The sequence below is a fragment of the Gobius niger genome, assembly GCF_951799975.1.
Source record: "Gobius niger genome assembly, chromosome: 24".
Classification (NCBI taxonomy): Eukaryota; Metazoa; Chordata; class Actinopteri; order Gobiiformes; family Gobiidae; genus Gobius; species Gobius niger.
Genome location: NC_136875.1, coordinates 1402633 through 1418323, shown reverse-complemented (window position 1 = coordinate 1418323; position 15691 = coordinate 1402633). Strand labels below are relative to the sequence as shown.

At 45.1% G+C, this 15691-nt stretch overlaps 1 protein-coding gene across 1 annotated transcript in view; it reads left to right on the top strand.

Annotated features, from left to right (window-relative positions):
- LOC306982566 (paxillin-like) overlaps positions 1 to 15691 on the top strand; it is a 62428-nt gene that overhangs the window by 29575 nt on the left and 17162 nt on the right. Inside the window, exons 2-5 of the mRNA XM_079582539.1 lie at positions 9763 to 9959; positions 12116 to 12186; positions 12280 to 12404; positions 14173 to 14462. Coding sequence (XP_079438665.1) covers positions 9763 to 9959; positions 12116 to 12186; positions 12280 to 12404; positions 14173 to 14462 — 683 coding nt within the window. The remainder of the gene's footprint in view (positions 1 to 9762; positions 9960 to 12115; positions 12187 to 12279; positions 12405 to 14172; positions 14463 to 15691) is intronic.

Genomic DNA, 15691 nt, shown 5'->3' with positions numbered 1-15691 from the left:
TCACTCTCCTGGCCTCCAGTGTCTGTGTCCATCAGTGTGTGAACATTTCAGTGGAGACCATTTGTACACTAAAACATGTACAGTAGGGCCCTCGAGCTTCAGTGCAATGCCTCATTTGAAAGCTAAGACCTGGTAGTTTCTGAAGCTCCGTGTGAGTCGCAGGTGGATGGATTTGAAAGCTAAGACCTGGTAGTTCCGGAAGCTCCGTGTGAGTCGCAGGTGGATGTTTTGAAAGCTAAGACCTGGTAGTTTCTGAAGCTCCGTGTGAGTCGCAGGTGGATGGATTTGAAAGCTAAGACCTGGTAGTTCCGGAAGCTCCGTGTGAGTCGCAGGTGGATGTTTTGAAAGCTAAGACCTGGTAGTTTCTGAAGCTCCGTGTGAGTCGCAGGTGGATGTTTTGAAAGCTAAGACCTGGTAGTTTCTGAAGCTCCGTGTGAGTCGCAGGTGGATGGATTTGAAAGCTAAGACCTGGTAGTCTCTGAAGCTCCGTGTGAGTCCCAGGTGGATGGATTTGAAAGCTAAGACCTGGTAGTTTCTGAAGCTCTGTGTGAGTCCCAGGTGGATGGATTTGAAAGCTAAGACCTGGTAGTGTCTGAAGCTCCGTGTGAGTCCCAGGTGGATGGATTTGAAAGCTAAGACCTGGTAGTCTCTGAAGCTCCGTGTGAGTCCCAGGTGGATGGATTTGAAAGCTAAGACCTGGTAGTGTCTGAAGCTCCGTGTGAGTCGCAGGTGGATGGATTTGAAAGCTAAGACCTGGTAGTCTCTGAAGCTCCGTGTGAGTCCCAGGTGGATGGATTTGAAAGCTAAGACCTGGTAGTGTCTGAAGCTCCGTGTGAGTCGCAGGTGGATGGATTTGAAAGCTAAGACCTGGTAGTCTCTGAAGCTCCGTGTGAGTCCCAGGTGGATGGATTTGAAAGCTAAGACCTGGTAGTTCCTGAAGCTCCGTGTGAGTCGCAGGTGGATGGCAGGGAACTGGTTAAAGAGCGCTTTGTTCCGCTTGGCCCTGTGCCTGTGGACGTGTGTTTGTGTGGCTCAGATCTGGGGCCTCGGGCGCCTCTTTCTGCGCTGGAATCTTCCAGGGCTCGTTGTCGCGGCTTGTTCAGCCTCGGCTGTTGCTCAACTCTTCAGTCAAACCTCCCGGATCGGTTTGGATTGCTCTCTGTTCAGATCTGTCTGTGTTAGTCAGGTCATCTCTTAAGGTCACACGTGTCCATTTACTTTGTAGTTTATGTGGATCTACTTGATTCCAGTCGTTTGTGTTGAGAGACCTTGAAAAGTCTGATCACTTTTTACTCCTTTTAAAAGTAGCTGAAGTTACTTTACCTGATTTTAAAAGTGACTAAGTTAGATGGCATGTTAACTCAGCAGAGCTCTGATGTGCTCCCATTTAGCTTCTGTTCTTTGACGCGTTCATGTGCTCCTCTGGAACTGGGAAAAACGTTCGCTCCAGTTGGGAAATGCACATGAACGCTCACTCAACTGGGGAAAAATGACTGGGAAACACGGCAGATCTTTTGAAGAGCATGAATTCCTGAGTAGTAGTAGTAGTAGTAGTCTCAGTAGTAGTAGTAGTGTTAGAAGTCTCAGTAGTAGTAGTCTCAGTAGTAGTAGTCTCAGTAGTAGTAGTAGTAGTAGTAGTAGTAGTAGTAGTAGTAGTAGTAGTAGTAGTAGTAGTAGTAGTAGTAGTAGTAGTAGTAGTAGTAGTAGTAGTAGTAGTAGTAGTAGTAGTAGTAGTAGTAGTAGTAGTAGTAGTCTCTAGCCCATTCCTGTGCGGAGTTATGGACTTTTAATGAAATAACCAGTTTGCTCACTCCAGCCACTAGGGGGCAGCTTAAATTTAACAAAGGAAAGAATTCCACACGTGTCCAGCAGAGGACGCTGACATAATAAGAGATCAGGATTTAAACAGCATATTACAGCCACGTAGTGAATGGTCAGTCTGCACAGGGCAGCTGTGGCTACAATAGTAACTTATTGCCATCGAGTGTGGGTTGAATGAATAATGACTTTGTGTAGCACTTTGAGAAACATGTGACACAGGCTGATGAAGTGAAATAAATATAAGATGTTGTTATTTATGAGGCCATAGTCCTTTATGATATATGCGGCCCGCGGCCCGCCGTGAGGACACCCCTGATCTAATGTGAGCTAAAGTGAAACTCTGCTCCTTCCTTGACTTAAGTCTGAGCTGTCGTCCTCTGAGTGACAACTGTGACATTAATGCTGGCAAAAAAATCAATCCACATGATATTTTATAAAATGAACAAAAGTTTTGCTTTTGAGATGCTGCCGCTAAGCGCTAATGTGTAACTGATGTCATCAAAATCCCCACTTTCCCACATGAAAACCACATGAGCACAAACCAACATGGGGACAATGACATCTCGGGTAAACCAGCTCCTCAGTTCACTTGAACGCAGCATTAGCCGGCCACATATTCAAACATCAACAATGTTTGACACAAAGTCAGTCAGATTCCTCCATCTCTGTAAACGCTCTCTGCAGGTGGGAAGGAAGAGACGCCGCTGATTGTTTAAAGGGATCCTGTTTATTGCGGCACGAAAGGAGAGAAACCATGTTAAAGGGCAGCATTTCCTATCAGTTGTTCTCAACTGGTGGGTCGGGGCTCAAAGTGGGTCACGGAACTGTTTTCTGTAGGTCCTTTGCAGAATTCTTACAATATTTGCCTTCGGGTCGGAGTCATCAATACACACTAATGGAATCACAAAGAAGAAAGCTAACAGTGGGCTAGCGCCACTTTAACAGTATTTACAGCCAAGTTTGAGTAAAAAAATAATAATTGTCTTTTCTGTCAGCGTAGTATTTACTCTCACGGACAATTCATGAGTAAAAGACACCTTTACTCACTACTGCCACCTCAGGTCTTACATGTAACAGCTTCTATATGAAGCTCATGCATGACGGCACTTTGGACCCGAAACAACACCTTTCTGAGTGACAGTGCAGGATTTTAGAGGCAGTTGTGGTGAACAGGTCTGAGCTCATTCTACACATTAGGACATGGCAGAACATGTTAAATGTTAAAAATATTTTCACATTTTTATACTCTGTATCGTTCCTTTAATCTGATTACCAGTTTGGAAATGGATTTACTCGTAACTGAAAAAGGTGATATTAGAGTAACATCACTACATTTGAAAATTACACATTGCAAAGTATCAAATGATTGGAAAAAAGTCTGTGATTTCAACATTTGAAAGAGATGAGTCGGAGTCGGAAGTTAAAGCTGGAGTTGGGCCTGACTCAGGAAGACAGGACGTGACAAAGTGTGAAGTCATCGGAAGGAAATAGGAATAATTATTATCATAAAACATTGGAGACCTTAAAATATAACTTCCTTCCATTGAACAAAATAACGTAAGGTCATGTTGATGTGAAGGCTGCCATCTTCTGTTTGTATAGGCCAATTACAGCCTGATTCAACCTCCTAAAATAAACGTTTAAAATGAATTGTAAAAAAAAAAAAATCAAACTGGGATTAAAAGCAGTCTTTAATCCTTATCATCAGACTGGCATTTGTTGTTAGGATGGCTTTTATCGGAAAAATGCCAATTATTATTATACCAGTTCCATTACATTGGCTGGCGTGATAACATAATGCCGTACCAAGATGCGACAAAGGAACATAGCCACGAAGGACATTTCTCCTTTTTATTTATTATTATTTATTTTACTTCCAAACAGCTGATGTTTACCAAACCAAAGTGTGTGCCTGTACTCGAGCTGGGTCCTTGTGCCCCGTGTCTCGGCTTCTCCCTGTCCCCTGTCAGTCTGCGGTGAGGCCCCAGAGGCATCACAAACATGCTAACCATGCTAACACTGCTGCTAACGTGGCTAACGCTAAAGCGGGTGCGAGTGAATCTGCCGCTGACATCCCTGTCTCCGCTGTGTCTGGAACACACTGCGGTTATCCTCCTTCAGCCACACTGCCCTCAGCCCGCCCCAGGGCAGCTGTGGCTACAGTCCAGAGTGTGGAGGGAAAGGACAAAAAACTGCAGATTGTAAAAAGACTGAACGCTCCTCTAGGTGACTCCGATTCAGGTGTCTGTGCCCACATTTTTCTCATTTTCCATCAGAATTAAAGAAAAACATTTGATATTTTCCTTTTTTTTATGTGACACCAATCAGAGCTGTTCAGTAACAAAGTAAATGTACTACAGTCATTCAGGATCTGTACTTTACTCGAGTAGTATTTGTGTCGAGAGCTTCTTACTTTTACTCCACTACTTTCAAACATAAATATAACACTGAGCCTACTTTCTGCTGAGTCTTAAGTCCATTTGTCCAAAAGCCTAAGACACTCATTTGAACAGATTTGGACTTTCTACTGTGAAGTACTTTCTACTGCACATACTTCAGTACTTTGAAATAACGTCCGCTTGAACATTGCCCTGTAATAAAGTGTGACAGTGTGAGTCATGTTCTGTGTAAACAGTCTCCACTCCCTGAGCCTGTGCCTCACACTCCTCAGCCCTTCACACCGAACAGTACTGCTACTACTACTACTACTACTACTACTACTGCCTCCAGCGCCAGCAACTCCTGATCCCCGCTCTGAATACTTTAGTGAGTACTCCGTTTATTCCGCTTTGAGATTTAGATTTGTTCAGACATTTGTTTTGGAATGACATGTCTTGACGGTGAGTGCTGCCAATGGCTCCCACTCTTTTTATCCTCACATTCTCAATATTCTCTCTCACATTTACATTTTTCTTTAACTTTTTTCTCTTGTTAAGTCCTCGAGTTTGGACAGAGCCGATGTTTAAATGTGTGGTTTTATTTTGTGACATATTAATTCCAAAGATTTGCTCATTTTGGATCTGGTTTAGTGTTTGAATAAACTAGTTATTAGTGGAAATAATCTGCTTTGTTTTTTGAGTCCAGGTCAGGAATAAGATATGGAAAAATCCCTGTGATAAAACCTTCATTCACATTTGGACTAGTTGAGTGGAGTCTTAAGGTCCAGATGTTGTTAAGGAGTGGAATAAAAACGGCCCTAAAGTTTAGTCCCTCTGTCTGCACATGCGCCCTGTGTGTATTCCTCCCGTCTTTAGCCGCTGCTGTCTCCCACAAAGGAAATTACCATATTTGGATTACAGCGTCATCTCAGGTCACAGCCTATCGTGCTACACGTGGACACCAAACATGTCAGCATTTGTGAATGAATAAGCGTGGGAAAGACCAGGGAGCGGCACAGACACTTCCTGGGAGTCTCCGGCTCAGACGACATGACATCATCAAGTCAACGTGAAGGCAGAGTCTGGTCTGAGTGAAAACTAAGATGTTGTTATGAAGGAGAAAGTTGTTTAATGTGTAGGCCTCTCTACAGCTCCCTCCTCCTCCTCCCGCTCAGTGTTGTTTATGGTTTAGGGGCAGAGCTCGGGGTGAACTTTACACCGATGACCCTCCTCGAGCCCCAGTGCGGCTCTGGGCTGCAGACGCCGGGGCCGGGGACACTTTCACCTTCTCCCTTCTGCCTTTTCTCAGTTTCGGTGAGACTTTTCCTATTGTAATGCTGGGTTATTTTAAGGTATGTTTCTCACCTGTCGACTACCACAACTACAACTGCTGCTGCTGCTTCTTAACTGGACCCCGTTCTTGTTTTTGTACCAAGGCCAACATTTCCGTGATTAACCATGAAGAAATGCAGGTGAAAAATAGCACATTTAAGTGACGACTGCATCAAAAGTCTCCATTTACATTAGAGGGGTCAGTCCTTTAACCTGTCACCTGCTGTCCCCCCTGGTCGGGGGGCTAGGGTTAGTTAACCCTAGTCAGGGTAAAATTCGGGTTAAGAAGGGCAAATGTAATGTAAGCTGTGTTTCACTCGCACAGATCTCACACATATTTTAGAAACTAGAAGGTCTTGGCTTTCAAATTAGGTATCACGCTGGCATATAGGCTGTGAGCTCTCCTGTCAATACGCTTTGAGATTTGGATGTAAATAATTGTTAACCCTAGCCCCCAATCCTAATCCTAACCCTAACCCTAATCCTAACTCTAACCCTAACTCTAACCCTTACCCTAATCCTAACCCTAACTCTAACCCTAATCCTCCTAACCCTAATCCTAACTCTAAGCCTAACCCTAGCCCCTAATCCTAATCCTAATCCTAAACACACTGAAGTAGGACTGCCTTCTTCAGGGAAAATATGTCAGAAGCCTTGATCTCCAACCTGTGAGCAATGATGAAGACGGAACGTTTACAATTGTAGTAGTCCTAGTAGTTGTAGTAGTAGTCGTTGTAGTAGTTGTAGTCCTAGTACCACATGACTTTCTCTTACAACTTTGAATTTTGTTGATTCTCTTCATCTTTTTTGAAAACCCATCCAAAATCATGACAGAACGTAAGCTCTGTAGTAGTGGTAGTCTTTTTGGAGTAGTCCAGGTATTATGATGCGTTCCAGTAATGTCGGAAATTGGAAAATCTCACCAGGATAAAAGGTTTAGTGTTCCAGTTGGAGATGGAGCGTCCGCTTAAGTGACATGTTGGAGTGTCCATAATCAGTTTACAGAGAAACTTCTTTATAATAATATAAAATATAGTAATATAGTATAATGTGTTTATTATATTTGTCGTAGATAAAGTGATTTTTTAAGCGCTAGTAGTTTCATATTTTCCTTTAAACCTTTAATTGAGACGTTAGAAACAGTAAAGCTTCTCTGTTTCATGGTGACGTCTAACAAGTTTATTTGGGAAACGTCCAAATAAAGCTTTACATCTGTTCCATGTCACGTAGGGCGCGGCCATCTTTAAAAGCTCCTTCTCAGGTTAGGTGGTTCTGTCCCGAGTATCTGAGTTTTCGTTTTTAGTATTTGTCAGCAGGGCTTGACATTAGCGCTAGCCGACTAGCCAAACGCTGGTAGATTTTCACTTTGGCTGGTTGTAAACCTCAATAATATGAAAGTAGGACTGTACATAGGGAAATAAGAATTCAAAATGCATATGAACAAATGAACAAATGATCTATATTCAGAATGGTGTAAAGTCCTTAAAATGGTATCTATAACTTGATTTCGAGAGCAAGCTACTCTTTCTTCCTGTCCGTCCAAAACAATTACATTTACAGCCACAAATGTTTGCTGATGAGACAAACTTTACGCTCATATCTTCACTTACGACGTACTTCTGGCTTATAAATCTCTATTTGGCTTTAGCTTTTGGAAACACCCGTCACGGTGGCCAGTGAGCAGCACGGTTTATGTTTAGCGCTGTTTGTTAGCGCTCGTCTGCCTGTGGGTGTCAGTTTGGCTTCTGTGTCAAGCTAAATTTAGTGTGTTGATAATGTCCTTCATATTGTAGTAGTGGTAGTAGTACTGTGGTGGTGGTATTCCAGGTAGTATTTGCAGTATGTGCCTGTACTCTTGGCGGCTGTAAGGTTAGCCTCTCTGCGGCGCTGACCGGAGCTAAATAAAGCGTTAGCGTCAGCGATACGGCTGTGCTCTAAAGCCTGTAATGTTATGTGTCCGAGGCTTAGGGCTAATGCTACTCCAGGCACCGCTTTGACACACGGCAAACACACAGCAAACACATGCCAAACACACGCCAAATACACGCCAAATACACGCCAACACTCTTTAAATGTAGAGATATCACTTTGAAACGTGTGTGGTAGATTACTGACATACGTACATATGTGTAGCAGGTTTCCTGTCATGTACATTTTCAGTGAAGAGTTTAAATGTGTGGCTTATTTTGTGACATATTATTAAAAGTTTGCTCATTAGTTAAAATATCAATACAAATTGCAATTTCTCCTTGGGTTCAAAGCTCAATAAATTAGGCAGGAAAAAGATATTGAAAGATCTCTGTGAAAAAACGTTCCAAATGCCGTGGAGTCCAAGACTTCCAAGAAGACCCAAAAACGGAAAAACTTGTTTTTGCTGGGTTTTTTAAATTATGAAACTAGGCGCACATACACCTTATGTGTGATTTTGCTCTGTGATGACGATCAGAAACTTGTGAAAAGTCACATCTGGACATTTCATATATATTATTGTGTTTCTTTTCTTTTTTTAGTCCAAGGGGGTGTGGTGTTGCGCAGCAAAGCTGTAAAGTCAACACTTCTCTCTTGCTCTGGAGCGACAAAGCAGAGCGGCTTCCCATGGAAAGATCAAAACAGTTGAGATTTTCACATTGCTCTGAATTTTTTAAATGGTTAGAATCAGTCCGAGGATGGCTGAGAAACATCCTGTTAAAGTCTTCAATCCGAGAATCAGGCTCTTTAAATGCACACGCCATAAAAAGAGATCGATCTGCGGCAACACCCGGTGTTTCAAAACATGTCAACAATGTTGTTGTTGAAACTGAGATATTTAGGCATTTTCTCTTCCCATAATGTTAATGCCTAGAGGAGAGCAGAGGAGAGGAGAGAGGAGTTAATCAGAAAGGAGAATGTTTCATAAAAGACGCATTATCTCTGTTTCTAGAACAAACATCAGTGATTTTGATCAAAACTAGCCTCTGTTTAGCTTAGATTTCTCAAGAATTGAGGCACGTAGTATTAAACTGCTTTCACCTATGGAGAGCCTAGAGTCTCCCCTTTCAAATGCATGTGTCCATAGCTATAACATAGAATACGCTGTGGTGCTACAAACATCATGAAACCGGTCTGGATTATTAGCACTCTACAGTTAAATTCCCCAAACAGCGTGTGTTAAGTGGAGATGTTGTTGCACGGAGGTTCAATTTCAGGGTATTTAATGCCATTTTAATGCCTAAATACTACATTTTTAATGCCACAAATACAAACATTCTTGGGACATTGAAATATTGTCATTCAATCCGAGGAATGTGGGGAAATGTTGACATTCAAAACCAAATTAGACACAACAGGCAACTTTTGTACAAACGATTGTGTAAAAGTTCATCAAAACTGCAGCTGTTGCCAGTTTGAATCCAATTTGATGACTTTTAACCTCTTAACTCTCACTTCAACGGAACACATTTTTCTCAACTTTGGCTTTATCTAAATCTAAAAGCTTCTTGATAAAACGTAACTAAAGCAAAATATCAAAAATGTGATAAAACCACATGTGAAGGATCTTTCTTAGTTTGCCGCTGCTGTAGAAAGAAACTGAGAGACCTTGCAGCCGCTCCACAGTCAGTCGGGTTTTTTAGTTTGAATCAAAGGTTTGGGTCTGGACTGGTTGGTCTGGATCTGGCCCGAGGTTCACCATGCCGTGACCTCCTACGGTGATGTAGAGGATGGTCCTTGAAATATTTAACCAGACTTAAGTGTTCATAAGAGCACATTCACTGGTGTTGTTTGGAAAAGCTTCTCCTTTGGCACAATATTTATTTCTATCCGTTGGTGCGTTCATTGTTTACCCAGATCTGTGTCAGTGATGGAGAATCACATCCCAAAGACTCTCTGGGGTTGAGTCTGGACTCTGTGGAGAACATTGGTATATTGGATCTACACAAAGATTAGGAAAGAATCCATTCATTTAAGTCACCACTGACCTCTTTGTAAAATGTTTTTTGGCCATGTCGTGTAGCTATAAATGTAACCGGATTGAATCTTTTCCCCTGAGGTCTTCTCGTTCAAATGCAGTAAACTTCTGCTGTGTTTTGAGAATTTATGGCAGTATCTCTTCTTTATTATTCACGAAAATGTGATTTCTGACCACAGGAGCTAAGAATAAGCTCGACTACCAACTCAGTCCAGTCTGTGTTTTTTACTCACTGTATTTCTGGTGTATACGTGTATTTGAGCAGTATTTGTTTCTCTCTTGCAGACGCCTTGTTGGCGGACCTCGAGTCCTCGACGCTCCACATCTCAAAGCGGCCGGTGTTCCTGTCGGAGGAGAATTACTCAGTCCCTCTGTCTGCTGGCTCTGAACAGTTCTGTGAGGGGTCCGAGCAGTACTCTGTGCCTGTGGGGAGCCCAGAGGCCCAGCAGCAGGAGCAGCTCAACGGGGACAGCCACAGCCAGGTACTGAGGCCACAGCCGGGTACTGACGCCACAGCCGGGTACTGAGGCTACAGCCGGGTACTGAGGCTACAGCCAGGTACTGACGCCATAGCCGGGTACTGAGGCTACAGCCAGGTACTGAGGCTACAGCCAGGTACTGACGCCATAGCCGGGTACTGAGGCTACAGCCAGGTACTGAGGCTACAGCCGGGTACTGAGGCTACAGCCAGGTACTGAGGCTACAGCCGGGTACTGAGGCTACAGCCGGGTACTGAGGCTACAGCCAGGTACTGAGGCTACAGCCAGGTACTGAGGCTACAGCCAGGTACTGACGCCACAGCCAGGTACTGAGGCCATAGCCGGGTACTGACGCCACAGCCGGGTACTGACGCCACAGCCAGGTACTGACGCTACAGCCGGGTACTGAGGCTACAGCCAGGTACTGAGGCTACAGCCAGGTACTGACGCCACAGCCAGGTACTGACGCCACAGCCAGGTACTGAGGCTACAGCCAGGTACTGACGCCACAGCCAGGTACTGACGCCACAGCCAGGTACTGAGGCTACAGCCGGGTACTGAGGCTACAGCCGGGTACTGGGGCTACAGCCAGGTACTGAGGCTACAGCCGGGTACTGAGGCTACAGCCGGGTACTGAGGCTACAGCCAGGTACTGAGGCTACAGCCAGGTACTGAGGCTACAGCCAGGTACTGAGGCTACAGCCAGGTACTGAGGCTACAGCCAGGTACTGAGGCCACAGCCAGGTACTGAGGCTACAGCCAGGTACTGAGGCTACAGCCAGGTACTGAGGCCACAGCCAGGTACTGAGGCTACAGCCAGGTACTGAGGCTACAGCCAGGTACTGAGGCCACAGCCAGGTACTGAGGCTACAGCCAGGTACTGAGGCTACAGCCAGGTACTGAGGCTACAGCCAGGTACTGAGGCCACAGCCAGGTACTGAGGCTACAGTACTGATGCCACAGCCAGGTACTGAGGCCACAGCCAGGTACTGAGGCTACAGCCAGGTACTGAGGCCATAGCCAGGTACTGAGGCTACAGCCAGGTACTGAGGCCACAGCCAGGTACTGAGGCTACAGCCAGGTACTGAGGCCATAGCCGGGTACTGACGCCACAGCCAGGTACTGACGCCACAGCCAGGTACTGACGCCACAGCCAGGTACTGACGCCACAGCCAGGTACTGACGCCACAGCCGGGTACTGAGGCTACAGCCAGGTACTGAGGCTACAGTACTGATGCCACAGCCAGGTACTGAGGCCACAGCCAGGTACTGAGGCCACAGCCAGGTACTGACGCCACAGCCAGGTACTGAGGCTACAGCCAGGTACTGAGGCCACAGCCAGGTACTGAGGCTACAGTACTGATGCCACAGCCAGGTACTGACGCCATAGCCAGGTACTGACGCTACAGTACTGAGGCCACATCCAGGTACTGACACTACAGTACTGAGGCCACAGCCAGGTACTGAGGCTACAGCCAGGTACTGAGGCTACAGCCAGGTACTGAGGCTACAGCCAGGTACTGAGGCCACAGCCAGGTACTGACGCCACAGCCGGGTACTGCCATAGCCAGGTACTGACACTACAGTACTGAGGCCACAGCCAGGTACTGAGGCTACAGCCAGGTACTGAGGCTACAGCCAGGTACTGAGGCCACAGCCAGGTACTGACGCCACAGCCAGGTACTGACGCCACAGCCAGGTACTGACACTACAGTACTGAGGCCACAGCCAGGTACTGACGCTACAGTACTAAGGCCACAGCCAGGTACTGACACTACAGCACTGAGGCCACAGCCGGGTACTGACACTTTGGTGCTAGACCATGTAAAGACTTGTAAACAAGCAGAGCGGTTTTAAATTCTCTTCTCTGAGCGACAGGAAGCCAGAGCACTGGACTAATCTTTCCTGGTTCTGGATGTACTGCAGTTGTCTAACAGCTCGTCTAGAGAGGCCAGTGAGCAGCCGTTACAGTAGTCTAACCTGCTGGAGACAAGCTGCTCATGTGGCTGTTTAAGTTCAGGTCTGAGTCCATGATTACTCTTAGATTTCTAGCCCGCAGGTTACTATGGTAGTTAAAGAGCAGATCTACTACTTGTTACTGACCGGTCAGTGCTGCCCCCTTTGGGAATACGAGGTAATGATTGTGTCTCTGTTTGCAGCCGTCAGACCCCGCCCTGAGCCCTGCCTCCTGCAGCCCGACAGACGCACCAGAGGACGACCACATCTACAGGTGAGTCATGTGACCGGCGTGAATCATGTGACCGGCGTGAGTCATGTGACCCGCATGTGTGTTTATGTCGTTTTCCTCTCCGTACGCCCGCAGCCTCCCGAACAAACAGAAGAGCACCGATTCTCCCGCCGCCATGAACACTCTGGGCTCAAACCTGTCGGAGCTCGACCTACTTCTGCTGGAGCTGAACACAGTGCAGCACGGTGCCCCCGCTGAAGGTCAGAGGTCACCAACAATCGAGTTTTAATGTCCGAGCGATGTTTATTTGATGATGTTCTGTCGATGTGGGATTTTGTCTGAAATCACTCCAACATAGTCCAACGTACTTATCCATTCACAAATACTGACAAGTTTGTTACCCACGGTATGCACGGAACCCCCCCAACAACATTCTGCAATCCAAATATGGTCATTTCCTTTGTGGGAGACGCAAGGGCAGTTTTCTCCAATTGAGGTTATAATTCCACTCTTTAACAACATCTGCACTTTAGGCGCTCCCACAGACTCCACACTTTACAGACTTGGACCCAACTACATTTGGAATATTTTTCACAGTGATTTTATTTAAATATCAAATTCCTGCCAAAAAACAAAGAGAGATTTGAATTTTCTAGTTTATTCAAGACAAGATCCAACATCCCTCTGAGCAAATGTTTGTAACTAATATGTTACAAAGTAAAATCACATATTTAACCATATATTTATACTTGGCTTAAAGCAGTAAAGTAACGTGTTTACCTTAATAAATCCTTCCCGTAGTCCCTGTGGGGGTGATACAAGTGTTTATGGGATGATTGGAGGGTCTTTCATCTCCCCCTGGTGTCTCTGACCAGAAAACCATGTTTGCAACTTGACTGCCACCGGTCCGGAGAAAGCAATACACACTAATGGAATCACGAAGAAGAAGCTAACATGCTAACGGGCAAAGCTAACTGCGGGCTAACGTCACTTTAAACAGTATTTACAGCCAAGTTTGAGTGAAAAAAAATATTTCCATTGTATAATTGGACGTACAATATCCCTCTGTCCCTTTGTCTTTTCTGTCAGCGTAGTATTTACTCTCCAAGACAATTAATACGTTAAAAAATCGCAACTTGCTACGACACCTGCAGTTGCGCTTATGGCCTCTAGGGGCAAGAGCTACTTAGTACTGCTTTAAAATATATATTTTTTTAATATTATATGAAAACATAATGTGACAGAAACTTGCAATACATTTTCCTCTCATATCTCATAACAACAAGTTTCAAATTGTTATTTCTACATTGAAGTTTATCTCCCTCTTCACTTGCAGCGTTGATATAGTCAAATACACACAATAATAAATCAACTTCTTTTTATGCTTAAAGCAGTACTAAGTAACTCCCCCTAGAGGCCATAAGCGCAACTGCAGGTGTCGCAGCAAGTCACGATTTTTTAACGTATTAATTGTCTTGGAGAGTAAATACTACGCTGACAGGAAAGACAAAGGGAGAGAGGGATATTGTACATCCAATTATACAATGGCAATATTTTTTTTCACTCAAACTTGGCTGTAAATACTGTTTAAAGTGACGCTAGCCCGCAGTTAGCTTTGCCCGTTAGCATGTTAGCTTCTTCTTAATGATTCCATTAGTGTGTATTGCTTTCTCCGGACCGGTGGCAGTCAAGTTGCAAACATGGTTTTCTGGCCAGAGACACCAGGGGGCGATGAAAGACCCTCCAATCATCCCATAAACACTTGTATTACCCCCACAGGGACTACGGGAAGGATTTATTAAGGTAAACACGTTACTTAGTGCTGCTTTAAGAAGTTGCATAGTGCACTTTTAACCTCTAGGCTCCCACGGTGCATCAAAGGATGGACAAAAATTCAGATGAAAACGTAACAAAAACGTGCTGGAAAAGCAATGAGAAAAAGCTTGAAGAAGTGGGCTGGACTTGATTCACTCATGTCTTTGTTTTGTGGCCTGTTGCCTGATAACGAGTCATTTTTGTCTCCAGCAGAGGAAGCAGCTCCGCCCCTGCCTCCCACCTCCATCCTGCTGCAGGCCCAGGAGAACGGCGTGGACCCGCCCCGGAGAGAGGACGTGCGGCCGAGCGTGGACAGCCTGCTGGACGAGCTGGAGCAGGCGGTACCCGGTGTCGCCGTCGTGCCCCTGGTGGTCAGCGAGGAGCCGTCGTCGGACCCGCCCCCGGAGCCTCTGCTGCCGTCGTCGCGGATGTCGGCCTCCTCCGCCACGCGAGAGCTGGACGAGCTCATGGCCTCGCTGTCCGACTTCAAAGTCCAGAGCAACGTGAGTCGGCTCGTGTTCTGTTCACATGACGAGCTGGATCATTCAGGGCTCAAGGCCAGACGCTGCAGCTGAACAGGGACTAAATCAGTCAATTAAAAATGGATTGAGCCACATGTGGGTTCATGGTTGTATTTTGTGACTAGGGAGGTTTTTGAGTCACAATTACTGAGAGGGAAAATTGGGAAAATATAACGATTATTCATGATTATCGAAATGAAGCAAGAAAATCCTGAGAATTTCTCAAATTCATTAAAGTTCTGTCTAAATGATATTTAAAAGATATTTTATGTACATTTTATACCTATTTAAAGGAACAGGCCACCGTTTTTACATACTGAGATATGTTCTTACCTGAGCTTTGACGAGTTCTTTAGGACCTGTCTGATCTTCAGTCACGTAAACACAGCGCAGACGGCGTTAGCATTTAGCCTCTCCCCCTCTCCTCTATAGCTCCAAAACAGGTCAAGATAGAAGCTACCAAGCTCTTCCACGTTTTCACTATTTAAATATGGTTACGTGAAGTGTTCCACTACAAAGTATAATTACACAATATTAAACAATGTGGATTTTCTAAGCGGATAAAAGGGGGAACTATATTGTAAGGCGTAATAATACCAGGAGTAGTTTGGCATCCGCACAGTAATCTTCACTTTACTGTGCGGATGCCAAACTACTCCTGGTATTATTACACATATTATTACACATATTACACACAATAGGGAAAACGTGGAAGAGCTTGGTAGCTTCTATCTTGACCTGTTTTGGAGCTATAGAGGAGAGAGGGAGAGGCTAAATGCTAACGCCGTCTGTGCTGTGTTTACGTGACTGAAGGCACGGGGGAAGATCAGACAGGTCCTAAAGAACTCCTTTAATTCCTTTAAAGGAACAGGCCACCGTTTTTCCACACTGAGATATGTTCTTGCCTGAGCTTAGACGAGTTGATGTGTACCTGTCTGTTTTTTGTGCCCGTGGAGGAGCGTGGTCGCTTCCAACTTCACCCCCGTTTGGAGCTATAGGAATACACTGGGAGAGGCCAAATGTTAACAACATCATTGGTCGTTTGGCGTGACTGAGGGCACGCACAAAGACCAGACAGGTGCGCATCAACTCGTCTAAGCTCAGGCAAGAACATATCTCAGTATGTAAAAATAGTGTTCCTTTGAGGGTTGTTTTGATTGAAAACCTATTGAACATTTAGCCTGTGTTATCTTTTACGCTAAATAATGTAT